The 20,475-nt window shown below is 41.0% G+C and overlaps 1 protein-coding gene across 1 annotated transcript; it reads left to right on the top strand.

Moving 5' to 3' along the window:
- The first annotated feature begins 1,306 nt into the window (after positions 1 to 1,306).
- PSP (3-phosphoserine phosphatase) lies at positions 1,307 to 3,800 on the top strand. The gene is made up of 8 exons (XM_079026955.1): positions 1,307 to 1,615; positions 1,976 to 2,204; positions 2,289 to 2,421; positions 2,489 to 2,596; positions 2,704 to 2,797; positions 2,864 to 3,013; positions 3,277 to 3,330; positions 3,445 to 3,800. Exons 2-8 carry the CDS (start codon positions 1,985 to 1,987, stop codon positions 3,568 to 3,570), a joined length of 885 nt encoding a protein of 294 aa, XP_078883081.1. The 5' UTR covers positions 1,307 to 1,615; positions 1,976 to 1,984; the 3' UTR covers positions 3,571 to 3,800.
- Positions 3,801 to 20,475: the final 16,675 nt, after the last annotated feature.

Below are 20,475 nucleotides of genomic sequence, written 5' to 3' on the forward strand. Positions count from 1 at the left end.
TATTAACATAATTTTTTTTTTTTTGCTAATCCAAACACAACGATCTCTTCTCACAAAAAAAAAGTTCTTTTAATATATTAAAGGGAAAATGACTTGTTAAGGTAACTAACTATTTCAATTGTCCATATATAGGTAATGTTCTTTTTTTTTGTACACATTACGGTAACTAACTTGTTTTGTTTGTTCACATTTAGGTAATATGACCGGCTATCACCTGTTTTTGCTTATGTGGCATCCACCTGGAATATGACTTGAATACGTTGCACCTACGTGGCATGGTGCATATATGGGAAAATGACTTATTAAGGTAACTAACTATTTCAGTTGTCCATATATAGGTAATGTTCTTTTTTTTTTTTGTACACATTAAGGTAACTAACTTATTCTGTTTGTTCACATTTAGGTAATATGACCGACTATCAACTGTTTTTGCTTATGTGACATCCATCTGGCATATGACTTGAATACGTTGCACCTACATGGCATCCAACTGGCATATGACTTGTTTTGGTTCTTCTTCCTCATCTTATTCTTCAAAACGACAAGATGAATTTCAAGCTGATCATCCATGTGATTGTGGCTTACCATCTCGTGTGAAGATTTCAAGAACTCCTGACAACCCAGGAAGAAAATTTAGAGTTTGTCAAAACTCGATTGTAAATCAATATTGTTGAATATGTTGCAGGCGTTCTTGAAATCTTCACATGAGATGGTAAACCGCAATCACATGGATGATCAGCTTGAAATTCATCTTATCATTTTGAAGAATAAGATGAGGAAGAAGAAGTCATCGTCGATCGATCTAGGGTTTAGAATTAGGGGTGGAATCGTATGACACAGTTATAGTGTAATCGAATGAAGACAATATATGCACCATGCCACGTAGGTACAACGTATTCAAGTCATATGCCAGGTGGATGCCACATAAGCAAAAACAGTTGATAGCTGGTCATATTACCTAAATGTGAACAAACAGAACAAGTTAGTTACCTTAATGTGTACAAAAAAAAAAGAACATTACCTATATATGGACAACTGAAATAGTTAGTTACCTTAATAAGTCATTTTCCCATATATGCACCATGCCACGTAGGTGCAACGTATTCAAGTCATATGCCAGGTGGATGCCACATAAGCAAAAACAGGTGATAGCCGGTCATATTACCTAAATGTGAACAAACAAAACAAACTAGTTACCTTAATGTGTACCAAAAAAAAAAACATTACCTATATATGGACAATTGAAATAATTAGTTAACTTAATAAGTCATTTTCCCTGTATTAAAAGTCGTTCTAATGCCAAACTCAAACTTAAAAACCAGAGCGCCGGTGGTTGGTGAGATCCAAGAAATCCCAACTCTCAATTTCAAACTTAAAAACCACAAACGTTCGAAGCAAGAAGACTATGATGCAGTTTGGATACCTTCTTTAGTAGGACCCGAATGAGATCTACAATCGAATTTTAGAAAGTAAACAAGTCTCTGCGTTCTATCAAAGCCTTTTCCTTTATCAAATTTGTCCACTTTTCTACCCACCATAATTCAAGAACTCAAAGGACGTCTTCAGGATTCTTCAACCGAAAGATCTTTCACTTCCACATCTTCGAATTGTTCATGTAAGCTTTGATTTCGATTTCGATTTGGATGTTCTTTCTTTTTTGGTTCTGCTTCACTTTCAACAGATATTTGTTTCATGGTTTTAATTTCACCCATTTCCCTCAAGTTTTTGTGCGTATTTGAATGCTTGTTCTAGGGTTTTTGTTTTAAGTATCTGATCAGCGTTCAAGGTATTTGCTTTTGAAGATACGATTACGATACTTCTATAATCAGTTAATTCGTTTTGTATTAATCCCATTAATATATAATACAACATGTACATGTAGTTCAATACATATCGATTGAAGGCAAACGGGCAACAAGTTAAGCCCTTAGCCAGTGACATTTACCATAATTATAATTGATTTTCCTGATGCCAGAGGAATTTGATGGAAGGATTGATCTGTTCGCGAATAATTCCTATTCGTGCTTATGGTAATCAGAGAAACACCCCCTTCTTTCCATCATATACATCGAGCAAAAGAAGAATTTTTTATGGTCCAATCAGAATGATGGGACCTTCCACATCACCCAACTCAAAAGCTGGCTCCATTAAGCCATTAACAGCCTCCTCATCAGACCTATTCGACAATACATTACCTTCCAAAGGTATTTCATCCATCATATATTCCACTTTTTATTAAATTAATTGAAATAACATTGATTTAACTGGATCCTTCTTGAACACTTCAGAGGTTCTTGATTTATGGCAGAAAGCTGATGCTGTATGCTTTGATGTGGATAGCACTGTGTGTATGGATGAGGGCATCGATGAACTTGCTGAGTTTTGTGGAGCTGGGAAAGCTGTTGCTGAATGGACTGCTAGGTTAAATCAATAATGTCTTTTGTGCTTAATTAAAAACAATTATATTAATTTGATTGTTTGCTTACAGAGCAATGGGTGGTTCAGTGCCTTTTGAAGAAGCCTTAGCTGCAAGACTCTCTCTATTCAAACCTTCATTATCAACAGTTGAAGATTTTCTTGAAAAGAGGCCCCCAAAGTATGTTTCCCTTTCTTGCCTCTCAAATGAAAAACCCTAATAAATTGGAAATATGAGATATGCAATGATTGACTTGACTCTTTTTTTTTTTTTTTTTGAATTGGTAGACTTTCACCTGGCATAATGGAATTGGTTGAGAAGCTCAAGGGAAGTGGTAAAGATGTATACCTCATCTCTGGAGGTTTTCGTCAAATGATCAATGTAAGCCATCCATTAATCAAATAACTACTTTTTTGAATGTTTATTTATTTTTATTGTTTTTGGTAGCCGGTTGCATCAATCCTAGGGGTAAAACCGGAAAATATATTTGCCAATCAACTCCTATTCAAGAGTTCCGGTGAGTTTGCTGGTTTTGATGCAAATGAGCCAACTTCTAGAAGCGGAGGAAAACCAACTGCAGTTGAACTAATAAGAAAGGTTAGCCTTTTTTTTGTCAGCTAAATTTACAGCTATCAGCTAACTTTTCAGCTAGTTTGCAAAACATAGCCTTAAATCAAATAAACTGTCTGAATTTTGGGTACATGCTGTTTTACATTGTTGTATACTTGTCTCACTTAACCTATTGAAACATGCTTAATGTATTAAGTAAAAAAGAAACGCGCTATATATGTGTCCGGATAAAGTGCTTAATGTATTAAGCCCTTTAAATATTTTTAACACAAAGTTAATGAAATTGTCAGACTCATGAATACAAGACAGTAGTAATGATTGGCGATGGTGCGACTGATCTTGAGGTAAGAATAACTCGAAATCTAAATTTGTTTGGTTTGTTGACAAAGTGGTTTGACTTTAGAGATCCATTAATATTATTATTTTATTATTATTATCTTTTTTTTTTTTTTAAATAGGCTCGAAGACCAGGATGTGCGGATCTTTTTATCTGCTATGGTGGCGTCCAACTTAGGGAGGCTGTGTCTTCAAAAGCGGATTGGTTGGTGTTCAACTTCAAAGACCTTATAAACTCTTTGGAATAACTTCAAACCCGATTTAAAATTTGTTAAGCATGATTATATGATTTGCTTCATGGGTGAGCAGGTTTTTTAGATTATATTGTTTGGTAGATGTTTTGTTAAATTGTTTATAGCCATTTAAGAGAAGAAAATTAATTAGGTGAATCAAGGGGATTGAAGCTTACAATTGGTTAGGTTGATTTTATGATTTGTTAGTAGGTTTGGTGGAAATACTACAATAATTGTGTTCCAAAGTCATGTGCATCTTCTTTTTCTTTGTCCCAAATGATTTTATGTTTATATTGTAGGGTAAACCATATAGCCTTAGTCCCCTAAAATTTTAATCAAAATTTAAGAAAAATTACATAAATGGTCCATATGCTTTATCAAATGTCACAACTTTAGTCTTTATAAAGTTTTTTTTATGAACATGGTCCTTGTGGTTTTTAAGACTTGCATGGTTGATTCCTATGATTTATTTTTGTTCCAAATTTAATTTGGAATTACTATTATACCCTTTCTACTTATTTTTTTTTTTTCATTTATATAATTTTACTTTAAAGTAAATAAATAAATAGAAACCCCATCCCATCCCACTCCTCATCTCTTCTTTTCTCTCTTGAAAACCTTCTCCCATGTTTACTCTGATGGTTGCCTTCCTCAACCCTAAAATATGATTCATTGTCGGGCTTAAAATCGGAATTGGAATCACTCCAAGCTTTTCAAATCAGAACATAAATAATCGACGATTGAGCTAGGAGATACAGGAAGGGGCGGTGGAGGATCACAGAGAGAGTCTCTAAAGCTTATCTTCAAATAAATCCAATCACTAGAACAATCATCGTGCCATTGTCAACTAAAGTTTCGCTCCAACTTCTCTATCACCCCAAATAATTTCAAGGTCTAGGGCTTCTTGAAGCAGGTAAATCGAGTTCGAAAATCACTAACTTACTTTTAAGACATCAACCTATGGTGGTGGTGGTGGTTTGTGGTGGTTAGTGGTGGATGGTGATGGTGGAGCTGGTGGGTGGTAGTGGTGGTTTCTGGTGGTAAGTAGCGGGTGGTGATGGTGGAGGTGGTAGGTGGTGGTTGGCGGTAGGGGTGATGGTGGTGGTAATGGTGGTGGGTGGTGGTTTTGGTGGATGTTAGGTGTGGGTGATGGTGGGGGGTGGTGCTGGTTAGTAGTTTTGGTGGATGTTGGGTAGGGGTGATGGTAGGGGGTGGTGGTGCTGGTTGGTGGTGGGTGGTGAATGGTGATGATGAATAATGTTAGGTATTGGTGGGTAAGTGGTGGTGGTAGCGTGTGATGATATTTGGTGGTAGTGACGGTTAGTGGTGGTAAGCAGTGGGTGGTGACAGTGGTAGGTGGTAATGGTGGATGTGAGTGGTGATTACAGGTGGTGGGTGGTTGTTTTTGCAGGTGGTGGGTGAGGGTGGGGGTGACAGTGGTTAGTGATGGGGGTGGTGGTGACGGGTGGTAGTGGTGGTGGTGTTTGGTGGTTTTTGGTGGGTGGCAGGTGGTGGTGGGTAGTGGGTGATGGTTGGTGGCAGTGACAGGTAGTGGTGGTGAGTGATGGTAATGGGTGGTGGAGATAAGTGGTGGTAGTTGGTGGGTGGTGATAATGGTGGCAGGTGGTGGTTTTGGTGGGTGGTGGGTGGAGGTGGTAGTGACGGGTAATGGTAGTAGTGGGTTGTGGTGGCGGGTGGTGGTGATGGGTGATGGAAGTGGGTGGGGGTGGTGGAGGTGGGTGGTGATGGTGAGTTGTGGTGTTGGTTGGGTGATGGTGGTGGCGGGTGGTGTCTTTGGTGGGTGATAGGTAGGGGTGGTGATGAGTGGTGGTAGAGGCGGGTGGTGGTGATGAGTGATGGTGGTGGGTGGTGGCGGGTGGTGGAGGTGGTGTTTGGTGGTGAATGGTGTTGGTTAGTGACTTTTCAATTTTTTGTAACTATTTTTGATTTATATGAATATTATTTTATAATTTTAATTAACAAAATTACGTGGTCCAAATCTGTTCTCAAAGGGTTAGATTCAAATGTTTCTAACATTTATTGTGTACTCGTATGCAAAAATCTGGACCAACGGATAGAATAGAATCAATGATCAAGATATGAGGATATATGATATCACAATAGGGTAACATGTACTATATAATCACATAAATTTCAACATAAGGACATTTTGGTCAAATAAACTATATTAAAAAGGAAAATTTTGAATTTAAAGGGATAATTAATTCCCTTATTTTTAAAATTTTGAATATTTTAAATTAATTCAAATTAAATTCTAATATAATTTTTAATAATAATAGATTTTATTTTGTCAGAATGACCAACAGTCAACCATAAACTTGTAAATATATTTTCGATTTTATTTTTGCAGAATATGGTTCCATGCAAGATATTTTTTTATAGTAAAGTTGCTTAAAAAATTATACAACATATTATCAAGAATAACATTTTCTAAAGAATACAGATTTTATTTTTTAAGATTCACTAATTACATTAATTCATAAAGAATAAGACTATAAACAGTTATTACATTCATTCTAAAAAATATAACTAATAATGGTTTAAGAATTACATTTATTCTTAAATATTAAAACTAAAAATGGTTAAAAATGAAAAAAAAAAAAAAAAAAAAAAACATCAAAATCTAACAAAAACACTAATCCATTGTGAAAGAATATTATTGTTAAGAAACATGTCACACCCCCAAACCGGAATGGCGGAAACAACGAACTACACCAAATTTTGGTGTCCAGATCCGGTTCATGAGACAACGAACTCCGTCATCCTTAACTTCAAGATTTTTATCCATTCCTCTCAACGCTTCTCCTGTTACGTTCTCTGGCTTTAAGGCTTCTTCTTGTGCCTCTCTGATCTATGCAGACATGTGTGAATGGATGGTCATGGTTAACGCTTTTACTCGGCGGCCCGAGTATTCCTTTCTACTCAAGGCGTCCGCTACCACGTTGGCTTTTCCGGGGTGATAACGAATCTCACATTCGTAATCATTTAGCAATTCCACCCATTGTCTTTGTCTCATGTTTAGTTCATTTTGGTTGAGGATATGCTGAAGGCTTTTGTGATCGGTGAAGATAGTGCACTTGGTGTCGTAGAGGTAATGTCTCCATATTTTTAGGGCGAAAACTACTGCTCCTAGTTCGAGATCGTGCGTCGTATAGTTTACCTCGTGCGTCTTCAGCTGTCTTGAGGCGTAGGCAATGATCTTTCCTCGTTGCATCAACACACATCCTAGACCTTGGTTTGACGCATCGCAATAAACCACAAAGTCCTTGGTTCCATCCGGTAAGGACAAGATTGGAGCACTGCACAGAGTTCGTTTCAACATTTGGAACACAACCTCTTGCTTACCCCCCCCCCCCCCAGACGAAGATCACTCCTTTTTGAGTCAAGGTGGTGAGTGGTTTTGCGATTTTGGAGAAGTTTTGAATGAATCTTCGATAGTAACCGGCGAGTCCTAAAAATTGTCGGATTTTGGTAGGTGTTCTTGGTGCTGCCTAGCTTTCGATTGCCTTGATCTTTGAAGGGTCCACATGTATTCCTTCCTTGCTGACTACATGTCCGAGGAAATTCACTTCTCGAATCCAAAATTTGCACTTTGAGAATTTTGCGTACAATTTCTCCGCTCTCAGTGTCTCCAGGACTTGACATAAATGATGGTTGTGTTCTTCCTTACTTCGGGAGTAGACTAGTATACATCGATGAAAACAATCACGAACTTGTCTAAGTAAGGTCGACACACCCGATTCATCGGGTCCATAAACGCTGCGGGTGCATTTGTTAAGCCGAAAGGCATTACTACAAACTCGTAGTGAGCATAGCGTGTTCTGATGGCAGTCTTGGGAATATCCTCCTCTTGAACTCGTAGCTGATGGTACCCTGATCTAAGGTCAATATTTGAAAAGAAACTTGTTGCTTGCAGCTGGTCGAAGAGGTCGTCGATTCGAGGCAAAGGGTATCGGTTTTTAATGGTGAGTTTGTTCAATTCACGGTAGTCAATGCACATACGGAACGATCCATCCTTTTTCTTAACGAACAAGACCGGTGCTCCCCAAGGTGGGAAGCGTGGTCTAATGAAACCTTTGCTTAGCAATTCGTTCAATTGACTGGACAATTCCTGCATTTCGGCTGGGGCTAGACTGTATGGCGATTTGGCTACGAGGGTAGCTCCAAGAATTAGGTCGATTCAGAATTTGACTTGTCTAGCAGGGGGCACTCCAGGAAGGTCTTCCGGGAACACGTCAGGAAAGTTACAGACCTATGGAATGTCTTTTATGTTTTTCGATTCTTGCTTCTCTTATACGACGTGGGCTAGGAAGGCGTAGTACTCCTTGCGGAGATACTTTTAAGCCTTGACACAAGAGATGATCTGAAAGTTTGAGCTGGGTTTGTCGCCATAGACGACGAGGGTTTCGCCATTTGGCAAATTAAGGCGAACGGCCTTTTCGTGACATAGGATTTTAGCTTGGTGAAGGCATAACCAATCCATGCCAATGATGACATCAAAACTTTTTATAGTGACCGACATAAGGTCGATTTGGAATGAGTGATTGTTTAAGGTAAGGGTACACTTGGTGTAAATGTCGTTAGTGTTCTCTGTTTTTCCGTTAGCCATTTCTACGGTGAATGTGTCTTTTAGTGTTTGTGGTTTTTGTTTAAGCAAGCATTTAAATTGATGGCTCACGAAGCTTTTCTCCGTGCCACTATCAAAAAGAATGCATGCATATGTATTGTTAAGGAGAAACGTACCGGTGACCACAGTTGGGTCTGCAACTGCTTCTTCATGAACTATCGTCAGAACTCTACCCACTTCACCAGAGTTGGGGTTCCTTGCCTTCAGGCAGTTCTGCGTGAAGTGTCTTGCCTCTCCACAACCATAGCAGGTTCGACTTGCTCCGGCGTTAGTAGCTTGTGTGTTTTTTTAGACTGTAGTTTTACAAAATCAAGCGGTGTGTCCCTTTTTGTTACAGTTGGTGCAATGCATTTCACGTCATGCACCGTTGTGGTGAAAGCTTCACTTGTTGCACTTGGGTAGGTTCCCGACGTATTGCCTTATCGGAGTTGGTTTGGCAGTGGTTGTGGCAGCATGCACAACAACCACTTGTTGCTTTTTGGTAGGGTCTTGAGCAGGTTGACCCTTCTTCTTGTTCCAGAACTTCGTCTTGTTACTTCCCCCTTTCGCTTGCTCGGGGGTGGTTGTCACAGTGCCATGGCTGGCCTTATGGTCGATGAGTTGTCGTGCCAGTTCTTTGGCACTGTCAAAGGTAGTTGGCTTTGAGGCCAATACGTTTCCTTGAAGTTGGGGAGATAGTCCCCATATGTATCTTTCCACCTTTTTGCTTTCCGACGGAACCATCCCGGGTCACAGCACGACTAGATCGCTAAACCTTGAGGTATAAGATAGGATGTCAGAGCCTGTCATTTTGAGACCCCAAAGTTCTTCTTCCAACTTCTGTATCTCGCCCCTTGGGCAGTACTCCTTCATTAACATGGTTTTCAGGTCTTCCCATGTTATCGAATTAGCCACCGGAAGTGTTAATGCCTTGACGTGGCCATTCCACCAGGTGAGGGCCCTTTCAGAGAATGTGCATGTTGCAAACTTGACCTTGCTTGCTTCAGGGAATGCGCATATTTCAAAGATGGATTCGGTTTTCTCGAGCCATTGCAGCAATGCTATGACACCTCCACTTCCATTGAAGGTTTTAGGTTTGACATTAGTAATGTAACGTCCGAAAATTCGTACCAAAAATTTTCTTTAAATCATTAACAAAACCATATTCATAAAAACATAGCATAATTCATAACATGAATTCAGAGTATCATTTCCAAAACATATTTTCATTATCAGAGTAAAACATCCCAGGCTGTCAAAACTATGGTGTGTGCCATGTGATCACCCCGAGCTCTTCCCTCCGCTACCGAAAGTACCTGAAACCAAAACTGAAAATAGTAAGCACGAAGCTTAGTGAGTTCCCCAACCTACCACATACCCTGCATAAACATATACAACATATACTGGGCCACGCTCGCTACTTCGGGCCTCGCCCGCTACAACGGCCCCGCCGCTCCAGGCCCTGCCTGGCTTCGAGCCCCGCTCGGATACAGATCTGTTTCACTTAGGCCTCTCCTGTCACTAGGCCTCGCCCACTAACATATACTAACACATAGGCATACCACAACACATAAGCTAACATATACTAATAAATCATGTCCTGAGGCCTCGCCCTTGTCCTGCTACTGATGAGTCATGGAACCCCGTCCACGCTCCTAATGATAATGAGATACGGGCCTAGCCCATACTCACTCTTTCCCTAACTTGGGCCTCGCCCCTATTCTGCTCCTAATGAGATGTGGAACACTGTCCACGCTCTGCTATTGGTGAGATACGGGACCTCGCCCACATTCACCTCCCTACCAAGCATATACATGTATCACACAGACAACAAGTATAAACTATCATATAAACCATTCCTTGGGCACCCGCCCGCTATCATTGGACCTTGGTCCTAAATATCATTCTAGCATACTGCGCCTAGGGCTAACCCCCGGGTCTTCCTACTCATAACTACATGGGCTAACATTGTGGCCGTAGATCCATTCACACAAAGGGAAACTCACCTAGTACTGCTCAACTTGTCGGTAACCCCTCTGGATGCTGACCGGAAATTCCCTGAACCACTGCTCCACTAGCTCCCCGAGCTACCAATACCAAAACATATATCACTTAGCCTTACTGTTCTCCAAAAGTCAACTAAGTCAACTCTGGTCAAAGTCAACCTTCCAGGTCAACCCTACTCGCCGAGTCTGTCTACTGACTCTCCGAGTTCATTAGCTCAGAATCCTTTCATTCGCGAATCGACTCGCCGAGTCAGCCCCTGACTCGTCGAGTCTACCGACTTCCGAGTCCTGACCTGTCCAACTCACTGAGTCCCCACTCAACTCACTGATTCGAGTCCTAACTTGAAGGTTTTGGGGTTTCGCGACTTGACTCGCCGAGTCCCAGGCAATCTTCAACAGACTCGCCGAGTTGTTCTTCCAACTCGCCGAGTTCCTGCCCAACTTCATCCAACTCGCCGAGTCCACCCATGTGACTCACCGAGTCTCTCCAGTTCTTAATCCATTCAGTGGCTTTTCGAGCCATGCAGGGGTTCCAAATCATAGATCCATACCTCCAAAGTCTATCCCTCACGTAAAGGTGCAAACTTTACGTGTGGCTAAGGAGATCTAGGCCCAAAACACTCCAAACTCGGGTTTAGGACAACCATGCTTCACCTACACCCCCAAGACTGATACTTTATGACCCTCTAGGCCAGAATACACTTAGATCTGAAGTAGCAACTTCAGATTTGGGTTCTAACTCGAAATGGTTCAAGGACATGGCATAAAAGCCCCAAATCTCATAACAAAAGGGAAAACTAGATGAAGAAGGGTGAAAATAACGACTTAATACCTTCAATAGCTCTAAAAGGTGGCCCAAACTCTGGATCTAAATCCAATCCTTGAAGCCCCAAAGATTCCTTCCTTCCTTCTTCCTTCAAATCACCCAAAATTGGCAAGAGACTTGAATATGCAACAATGGAGGTGGGGTTTTAGTTTCTGGATGAGAGAGGCTCCAAGAAACCCTAATGGAGAGAATAAGACGCTTAAATAGTGCCCAAAGTCCCAGATTTAGGGTTTCCTTCTTCAGGCTGGACTCGCCGAGTCCTCTTTGCCGACTCGCCGAGTCGGCTACTTAATCGATCCCCCGGATCTCGTTCCGACTCGCCGAGTTCCTCCCTGGACTCGACGAGCTGACCCTTTGACTTAGGGTTTTTCCTTTCCTTTCTTGGTCTTTCTGATTATGGGTGTTACAAGTAAAGTATTTGTAGGTACACTCTCTCGAGCGTCCCTGACTGTCCCCGTTGTTAGAATTTGTGGCACCATACTCGCACCACCCGCATTATTGGTGCTGATTTGGGACATTGTGGCTGCTACTGCGGCTATTATGGCAGCCTGGAACACTACCGGGTCGAATTGAGGGGATGGTGGAGGTGGTGGTGGCGGTGGTGCAGCTCCTGCGGCGCCGCCACGTCTAGGATTTCTACGAGGTGGCATTTTCTGCCATATCAAGAATGAAAAGACAATAAGTCTTTGATAGCACTCACAAGTCGAGAGTTAAACTAAACATTATTAGTTCCTTATATGCATCATGATTCCGACTTGTAAAGATATTGTAAGGATCCATTCATACTAGAGGTCTATAGGTAATGAAATATAGACTTTATGAATGCTGATAGATTTGATTCACATGAAATGTCTGTGATAGTATCTATACCGGCCAATCTATCAATCGTTCGATGTATAATATTTATATCTAATTAAGATTAAATAAACTTTCGAATCTAATGGATCTGCCCTGGGCCCACAACCAAACAAGGAACAGGATCCAAGGCGGAACCAATATTTCTAGGTCGACATGGTCTTAATTATATATAACTTTTATTTATACATCAAACAATCATAAATCGAACACCAGTAAATTTAATCTGAAAACAATCCCTGTCATGAACTTGATGCAATGTTTCCAATAAAACAAATAGCGTGTCAATTTCATTGATATAACTTAGTATACAATATTGGGGAAACTTTTACCCTACGAGGGGTCTATTGTAACACCCAAAGTTTTGAAGGCCAAGAAAGGAAAGAAAACCCTAACTTTAAGGGGGGGGGGGGGGACTCGGCGAGTCCAAGGAGGAACTCGGCGAGTCCAAGCAGGATCCGGGTCGAGGAGTAAGTGACCGACTCGGCGAGTCGGCCAAGGAGACTCGGTGAGTCAGGTCTGTTCAAGGAAACCCTAAATTCGGGACTTGGGGCCTATTTAAGCGCCTCATTCTCTTCCCTAGGGTTCCTTTACTGCCTCTTTAACCCAGAATGCCAAACCCTAGCCGCCATATCCATTGATTGAGCCAATTGTTGTCTTGAGGAGTGCATTAAAGCTTGGAGAAGGAAGAAGGATCTTGAAGGTGCAAGGAGGGGGCTATAGATCTGAGATTGGGAAGATATTTCTGAACATCTAAAGGTATTAAGTCGTTCCCCTTCCTTTAAATCTATTTTGGTTGTGAGTTTTGGGGCTTTTAGACATGAGTAGTGATCCATTTGAGTTAGAAGCCGGATCTGGAGTTGCTACTTCAGATCTAAGTATATTTTGGTCTTGGAAAGCATAAAGTTTCAGCCCTTGAGTTGATTATGGAGCCTCTTTGCCTTAGACCCTAGTTTATGGTGTATTTTGCCTAGATCTCCTTCTATACACGTAAAGTTTGCAACTTTACGTGAGGGATAGGCTTGGGAAGGGTAGATCTACAGTTTGGAGTCCATGCATGACTCAAAAGTCCTCTGCATGTATAAAGATCTGAATGGACTCGGTGAGTCCTTTGAGTGGACTCGGCGAGTAGCATGAAGATGAGGAGGAACTCGACGAGTGGGATGAACAGCTCGTTGAGTTAGATGAAGTTGGGCAGGAACTTGGGGAGTTGGATGAACAACTCGGCGAGTCTGTTGAAGGTTGTTGTGGACTCGGCGAGTCTGTTCCTGGACTCGACGAGTCAGGTCGCGAAACCCCAAACCCTTCGAGTTGAGACTCGAATCAGTGAGTCGAATGGAGACTCGGTGAGTTGGACAGGTCAGGACTCGGTAATCGGTAGACTCGACGAGTCATGGACTGACTTGGCGAGTCGAGTCGCGAATGGAAGGACTCTGAACATATGAACTCAGCGAGTCAATAGGGTGAATCAGCGAGTAGGGTTGACCTGGAAGGCTGACTTTGACCAGGACTTTGAGTTTGACCAGAGTTGACTTGGTTGTCTTTCGGGGGTCGGTTAGACTTAGTGTTGCATTGATATTGGTAGCTCGGGGGAGCGAGTGGAGCAGGAGTTCAGAGAGTTGTCGGGCAGTAGCTAGTGGGTTCATCAGCCAGTACATCCAGCGCAGGTGAGTTCCCTTTGTATGAATGGGTCTACGGGCACAATACCGGCCCATGTAGTTATGAGTAGAAGACCCGGGGGTTAGCCCTAGGCACAATATGCTAGTATGATATTCGGGACGAGGTCCATTGATAGAGGGCGGGTGCCCAAGGAATGGTTTATGTGATAGTTAATACTTGTTGTCTGTGTGATACTTGTATGTGCCGGGTAGGGAGGTGAGTGTGGGTGAGGTCCCGTATCTCACCAATAGCAGAGTGTGGATGGTGTTCCACATCTCAATAGCAGCAGATCAGGGGCGAGGCCCAAGTTAGGGAAGGAGTGAGGGTGGGTTGGGCCCGTACCTCATTATCAGCAGGAGTATGGACGAGGTTCCATGACTCATCAGTAGCAGGACAAGGGCGGGGCCCAGGGATAGGCGAGGCCTTAGGACAAGATCCGTTAGTATGTGTTTAGATTATGTGATGTGATGTGATATGTTTAAGTGCTATTATACGTTAGTGGGCGAGGCCCTGTGACAGGCGAGGCCTAGGTGAAACATATATGTATCCGAGCGGGGCTCGAAGCCAGGCGGGGCCCGAGGTAGGGGGCGAGGCCCAGGATAGCGGGCGTGGCCCAGTATGTGTAGTATGTGGTTATGCATGGTATGTGGTAGGGTGGGGAACTCACTAAGCTTCGTGCTTACGGTTTTCAGTTTTGGTTTCAGGTACTTCCGGTAGCGGAGGGAAGAGCTCGGGGTGATCGCATGGCACACACCATAGATTAGACAGCCTGGGAATGTTTACTCTGATAACGAACATGTATTTTGGAAACTAATACTCTGTTAATGTTTTGAAATGATGAATTTGCTTAAAGTAATGTTTTATTAAAAGAAATTATTAGTCTTAAATTTTGGGACGTTACATCTATGCTACATCAATGTATAGAAAAATTTTGACCGCCTAACAGATCCCGAAAGTGTAAACACTTTAGTCGCGAGATTGGACATAAAATACTAGAAAGTAATAGTAATATTTATTCGCAAAACTAGATTAAACTGAAGCGAGCAGTGCAAACACTACTTGCGGCGGTTGAAGCTATGGGGATCACGAAGTGAAGACCTGACGTTCCTCGTTTCCCTCATTTCAGCTCTGGATTCTGCCGCTTGGTGCTCTGCTTCTGTCAGATGTCCTTCTAAAGTGGCTCAGTGTTCTCGGAGTTCTTGCACTTCAGCTCGGTCGCGGCCATTTCCCGTCGAAGAAGCTCGGTGCGGTCTCGAGTTCGATCGTGGTCATCATCCAACCGGCGAATACGAACGGAGTTGACTTGGCTGGTGGCACCAACTTCCATGAGATGTCGGGTGTGTACCCTGGTTTGCTCCTCGTGACATGCGACACAGTGAACCATGATAGGAAGGGCTCTGTCGGCTGACCCTCCTTGGTTGAGGTCATAAAAACCTCGTTCCATGCCATAGGGAGGTCGTTGACCTTGTTCTCTGATCCATCGATGTATAGTTTCGGCCCATTGGGGTGTCGGGTCTTGGAAGTGTTGCGGAGGGATAAAGGCAGGGTATGGGTTGTAAACTTCAGGTTCTGAGTCGGTTCCATCAGAGTCTTCTTCTTCTTCATCGTCTACGGATTCTTCCTATTCCATGAGTTCTTCATCCTCCATGGGTTCCTCATCCTACATGGGTTCCTCTTTGGAATCCTCCTATGGGTCTTCCACAATCCAACCGGCATTCCTTTGGTTGGGGAATTAGGGATCACCCGACAAGTGAAATCCTGCCATCGCGCCTGTACGAGAATAGGGATAAGAAGGATATCGCGAGAATTTTTGGTATAAGAAATTAGTTATCGAAATTTATAATGTGATTATTTGTGTTAAAATACTCCTATAGTATTTTTATGTTTGATTCTCAAGGTTGTTGGTAAGTTGAAGACTTGTTGCTCATCATGATTCTTCTTCGGCATACGTTGGTCATACCTTGGCTAAATAAAGTTGATCAGGCTATATTCATCCAAGATATGACTTCATACCCTGAAGCTGGATCATGGTGTCCAACTTGTCTTGATACTTTTATGTTATCACCATTATGATACTAAATTAATGAGTGCGATTGTACGAATACTTTTATAAAAATACTAATATCTATTTTTAAAGTATTTTTGAAAAGCTACGTCAGAGAATTTTTGTCCCGTTGTATTTATAGTTTGTATATCTTATGTGGTTCGATATACTTAGTTCACTATAAACAAAGCTCTGATACCAATCTGTCACACCCCCAAACCGGAACAACAGAAACGTTCGGGGGCGGAGGACGTCATACTCAGTATCATAACCATAGTGAAGAAAGTAAACACAACCATCATAAATATAATTTAAAAGGTTACATCGTTGCAAAAAAATACATGTTTCCAAATAAATTACATATGATGTCAAAATAGTTCAAAAGAAATATGCGTCTTAGCGTCTTGCCTTCAAAAATCTTGTGGTTACATGTATTACTGAATACCTGAGAATACAAGTTGTTTTTGAAAGAGTATCAGCATTAAAACTGGTGAGTTCATAAACAATTTATGAATGAAAAATGGATGTTGTTCCTTAAAGTTTGTTATAAGTTTGTTTCTAGAAAATCCAATATTTTTTAAAAGGTTTGTTGTAGTCTTAACTGAACCAAGACTTAGTATATGTAAGTAAATCGTCCTACTTATGCGTGGTTTTATATTTAAATAAAACTCCTTTTTGTGAAATCCTTAAATTCCCGTGAACAGTGTGTTTGTTAATTCCCCATGTGAGTTGTTATAACCATACTAAGACTCGAAAACCTCGTACTCGATGTTCTTCAAGCGTCAGAATGTTATGACACTAGTCACCCTAGACTTGCCGGTCTAGCTGTTGCAAGCGACTTAGGTGCGGGTTTGTCAGACCCAATATAGATCTATACACATCTATCACGCTCTCCCTACAAGAGATTTTGATTATAACTACAGGACTTTTTTGTGGTACTTAAGAGTACCCTGAAGGTGAATGCCTCACAAATTTATTCATTAACGATTTCACGTAGTTTGTAATGAAATACATGCTTTGTAAATCGATTGTATTACCGTGTCTTAGTTAAATGGGGTGTCTAAACTATACCTATTATAGTTTATCAAGAGTGTTTTATGTTTTAAATGAAACATTTTTATGCATGGCTTTGTATTTCAACAAAATGACATTGAAAATACTAAGTATAAAATCTTACACACCTTGCTCAGCATGTTACAAGGTGTGAATAGCTCTTAAACTCGTTTTGACAATTTTACCCTTAATTGTCACTGTTTTAGAATATTTATAGAAAAATCATCGTAAGTCAAAAACTGAATCCGTAAACTCTAAGAGTTTGGAAAAAGAATTTTATGTGTTCATAAAATTTCCTATAATTTTTGGTGGTCTCAAACCAGTGTGAAAATGTTCATCTTCACGACCTGGTCTGATTTCATTGCTGCAGTGATAGGCAGATTTGTAAAAATCACCATAAATTGTAGAAAAAATGTATGGAGATGTGCAAGTATTCATTTTAAAGGTATAAATCTGAACTATTTTCATATTAAACAATTTTGAAAAATATTAAGTTCAAGTTGGGTAAAACAGTTCGTGAACAAGTCACAACTTTTCTGTTATAAGCTGTCAAGTTAAGTTTTAAATATGTTTTGGTGTTTTAACTTGTATTCCCCTCCCACCCCCCCCCCCCTAAAAACTAAAGAAAACTGGAAAATTTAGGGGTATGAACTCACCTTGAGTGATTTCTTGAAGAGTGGAGGGTTGAAGAAGAAGGGTATCAAGTCAAGAACACTTGATGAACACGAGAAAGCTTGGATGATCCTAAGAACGACTTTTGGTGTTAAATGTGTGTAGCTGATCCAAGGATGTTAAGAAAACATGGAATGACACCTGATTTTAGATGAAATACTTACCAAAAAGTGAAATAGTAGCTCAAGAACACTAGCACAAAGTGGTGGGAATTAGAGAGAAAAGAAGCTTTCTTGAGGGGTTAAAAAGTGTGTAAGTTTGGAATGATCAAGGTAAACCAAGAAATCCTCCAGGGATTTCCTTATATAGAGAAGGTTGCTGGAGCAATTTGCAAGTTGAAATGATGTTTACCTTGCTTTGTGTGATGTGGATAAGATTGGGCTAATGAGATGATGACACATGGAGGCAAGTGGGCACACTTGACCCACTTGTGGGGTAGAATACTCCTCTTAATATAAAATAATGATTTTTAATTATTAAATCCTTGAGAAATGAATAAAATATGAGTTTTGGAGGTTTAAAATGGTAAAAATATGAATTTGGTGAAAAATACCCGTTAAAAACGTCAAAAACGGGCTTAGGAAGCGAAAGTAGTCGAAAACTGGGAATTAGGAGCGAACCTGCGAGGTTCGGTCCTTAGGAGGTGAGAACCGAGAGAAGGGAGAAGGAGGAACCGAAGGGGAGGCTCGGGTTCGAAGGTCAGAAGGAACCGAAGGTGACGGGGAACCGAAATGGACCGAGGGCTCAGTCTATTTCAGGTGTATGGAGGTTTCGGTCCGAGATGGAATGACTTCGGTCCAGAAGGCTTAGTTCGCTCCTATGGCAGCTTCGGTCCTCTTAAGCAGGGTTCGGATCGAAGAGGTTTTCGGCTCTAATTAGCCGTTTTTCAATATATCTTCCCGTTTTGAGTGATTTTTGGCCAAGTTAAGGGTCGGGATGACCCGATTGACTATAAAAAGTTGAGAGAGATTTGGGAGAGATTTAATTTTAGCCATTATTATTGTATAATCTCATAATGCAAGGTTCGTGAACCCCGTTATGCTTCGTTTATGATTGTTTTAAGTCCCCAAGAGGGTGCATAGTCGTGTTTTGATGCATTTAACTCCCTTTTTAGGGTTTTACATTGCTAAACACATAAATTCTCTGAGTCACTTTGATTTTTGACATACAAATGCACATCTTTATACATAGAATAACTTTTATCATAAAAGCACAAGTTAAGTTTGACCGGTTTGATTTGTTGACTTTGACTTTGACTTGAATTTGACTGTTGTCACATTATCCCCCCGTTAGAAGGAATTTCATCCCAAAATTTGCAATTTGAGTGGGACATCAAGGGATGGGGAATAGATGTGGATATTTTTGCTTCATTTGGTCCTCACGTTCCCAAGTAAATTCGGGTCCTCGCTTGGCGTTCCAGCGGACCTTTATGATGAGAATGGGGCTTTGTTTCATCGATTTGAACTCTCGATCCATGATTTCAACAGGTTCCTCTACGAAGTGGAGGTTCTCATTGATCTCAATTTCTTCCAAAGGAATGACAAGGGTCTCATCAGAAAAACATTTCTTCAGGTTCGACACATGAAAGGTAGGATGAACGTGATTGAGTTGCTGGGTTTATCGTAGCTTGTATGCCACCGGGACAATCCTGGCGAGGATTTCGAATGGTCCGATACACCTTGGATTTAATTTCCCACGTTTTCCAAAACGTATTAATCCCTTCCAATGTGATACTTTTAGTAGTACTCGATCCCCAACTTGGAACTCCAAAGGTTTTCGTCTCTTATCCGCGTAGCTCTTTTGTCGGTCTTGTGAAGCCTCCATTCCTTCTCAAATTTGGACGATCTTTTCTGTTGTTTCCCTTATGATCTCTGGGCCAGTGAGTGCGCTATTAGGAACTTGTCCTCTTGCTAGTTGCGTATCGCCTACCTCAGCCCAGCATAGGGGTGATCTGCACTTACGGCCATAGAGGGCTTCGAACGAAGCAACTTTGATGCTAGTGTGATAACTATTATTGTATGAGAATTCGATAAGGGGTAAATGAGCATCCCAAGCTTTACCAAAGTCTATCACACAAGCTCTTAGCATGTCCTCTACGTCTGAATGGTCCTTTCACTCTGCCCGTCGGTCTATGGATGGTAGGCTGTACTCATGTTCAACCTAGTTCCTATAGACTTCTGTAGTGACTGCCAGAACCATGACGTGAACCGACTATCTCTATCGGAGATAATGGATATCGGTACCCCGTGAAGTCGCATAACTTATTTAATGTATATTCTTGTTAGTTTCTCCATTTTATCGGTCTCCTTTATTGGTAGAAAGTGTGCGGATTTGGTTAATCTGTCGACAATTACTCAAATGGTGTCAAGTCCACCCGTTGTCTTAGGTAACTTGGTAATAAAATCCATTGTAATCCGCTCGCACTTCCACTCGGGTATTTTTGGCTGTTGAAGTAGTCCCGAGGGCTTCTGATACTCCACCTTAACCTTGGCGCAAGGCAGGCACTTGCCTACAAAGGTAGCTATTTCGGCTTTCATGTTCGGCCACCAATATAGCTTCTTGAGGTCTATATACATCTTGTCTGAGCCGAGATGCACTAAGTAACGAGTTTTATGAGCTTCGTTCATGACAACGTCCCTGAATCCACCAAATTTTCGTGTCCAGATCTGGTTCATGAGACAACGAATTCCGTCATCCCTGACTTCAAGATTTTTGTCCATTCCTCTCAACGCTTCTCCTGCCATGTTCTTTGACTTTAAGGCTTCTTCTTGTACCCTCTACATCTTCAGAAAAACAAATGCAAATTTTCAGCAAATCATATCATATTTCATCCATATGATTTCAACATTAGATTTTTAAGTATATGATTTCAACATCAGATTTTCAAGCATATCAGATTTTAGATCAAATTTTAGGCAAATCAAATCAGATTTCAAACATATGATTTCAGCATTAGATGAGTACATATTAGTTTCTTATTATTCTTGTACCATGATTTCAGTCAAGCATTTTATCAACACACATAGGGTGCATGTGAAACCACAAATAACAAGTTTGTTCAACTCATATTATAAGCAAAGAAACTGAAATTGATATTGCTAATGATAGGTTTTATCAAAACCATTATCATATCATATTTCAAGCAAGACAATATGCTTCATCAAGCACAAAAAACAAA

This window comes from Lactuca serriola, chromosome 2, assembly GCF_051521515.1.
Source record: "Lactuca serriola cultivar US96UC23 chromosome 2, Lser_US96UC23_V15, whole genome shotgun sequence".
Lineage (NCBI taxonomy): Eukaryota > Viridiplantae > Streptophyta > Magnoliopsida > Asterales > Asteraceae > Lactuca > Lactuca serriola.

Bases quoted from the DNA above. Each gene is read 5' to 3' on its own strand.
- PSP (XM_079026955.1), top strand. From the start codon at position 1,985: ATGGAAGGATTGATCTGTTCGCGAATAATTCCTATTCGTGCTTATGGT. The intron at 2,422-2,488 runs GTTAAATCAATA...GTTTGCTTACAG, and splicing joins GTTGCTGAATGGACTGCTAG to AGCAATGGGTGGTTCAGTGC. The intron at 3,331-3,444 runs GTAAGAATAACT...TTTTTTAAATAG, and splicing joins ATGGTGCGACTGATCTTGAG to GCTCGAAGACCAGGATGTGC.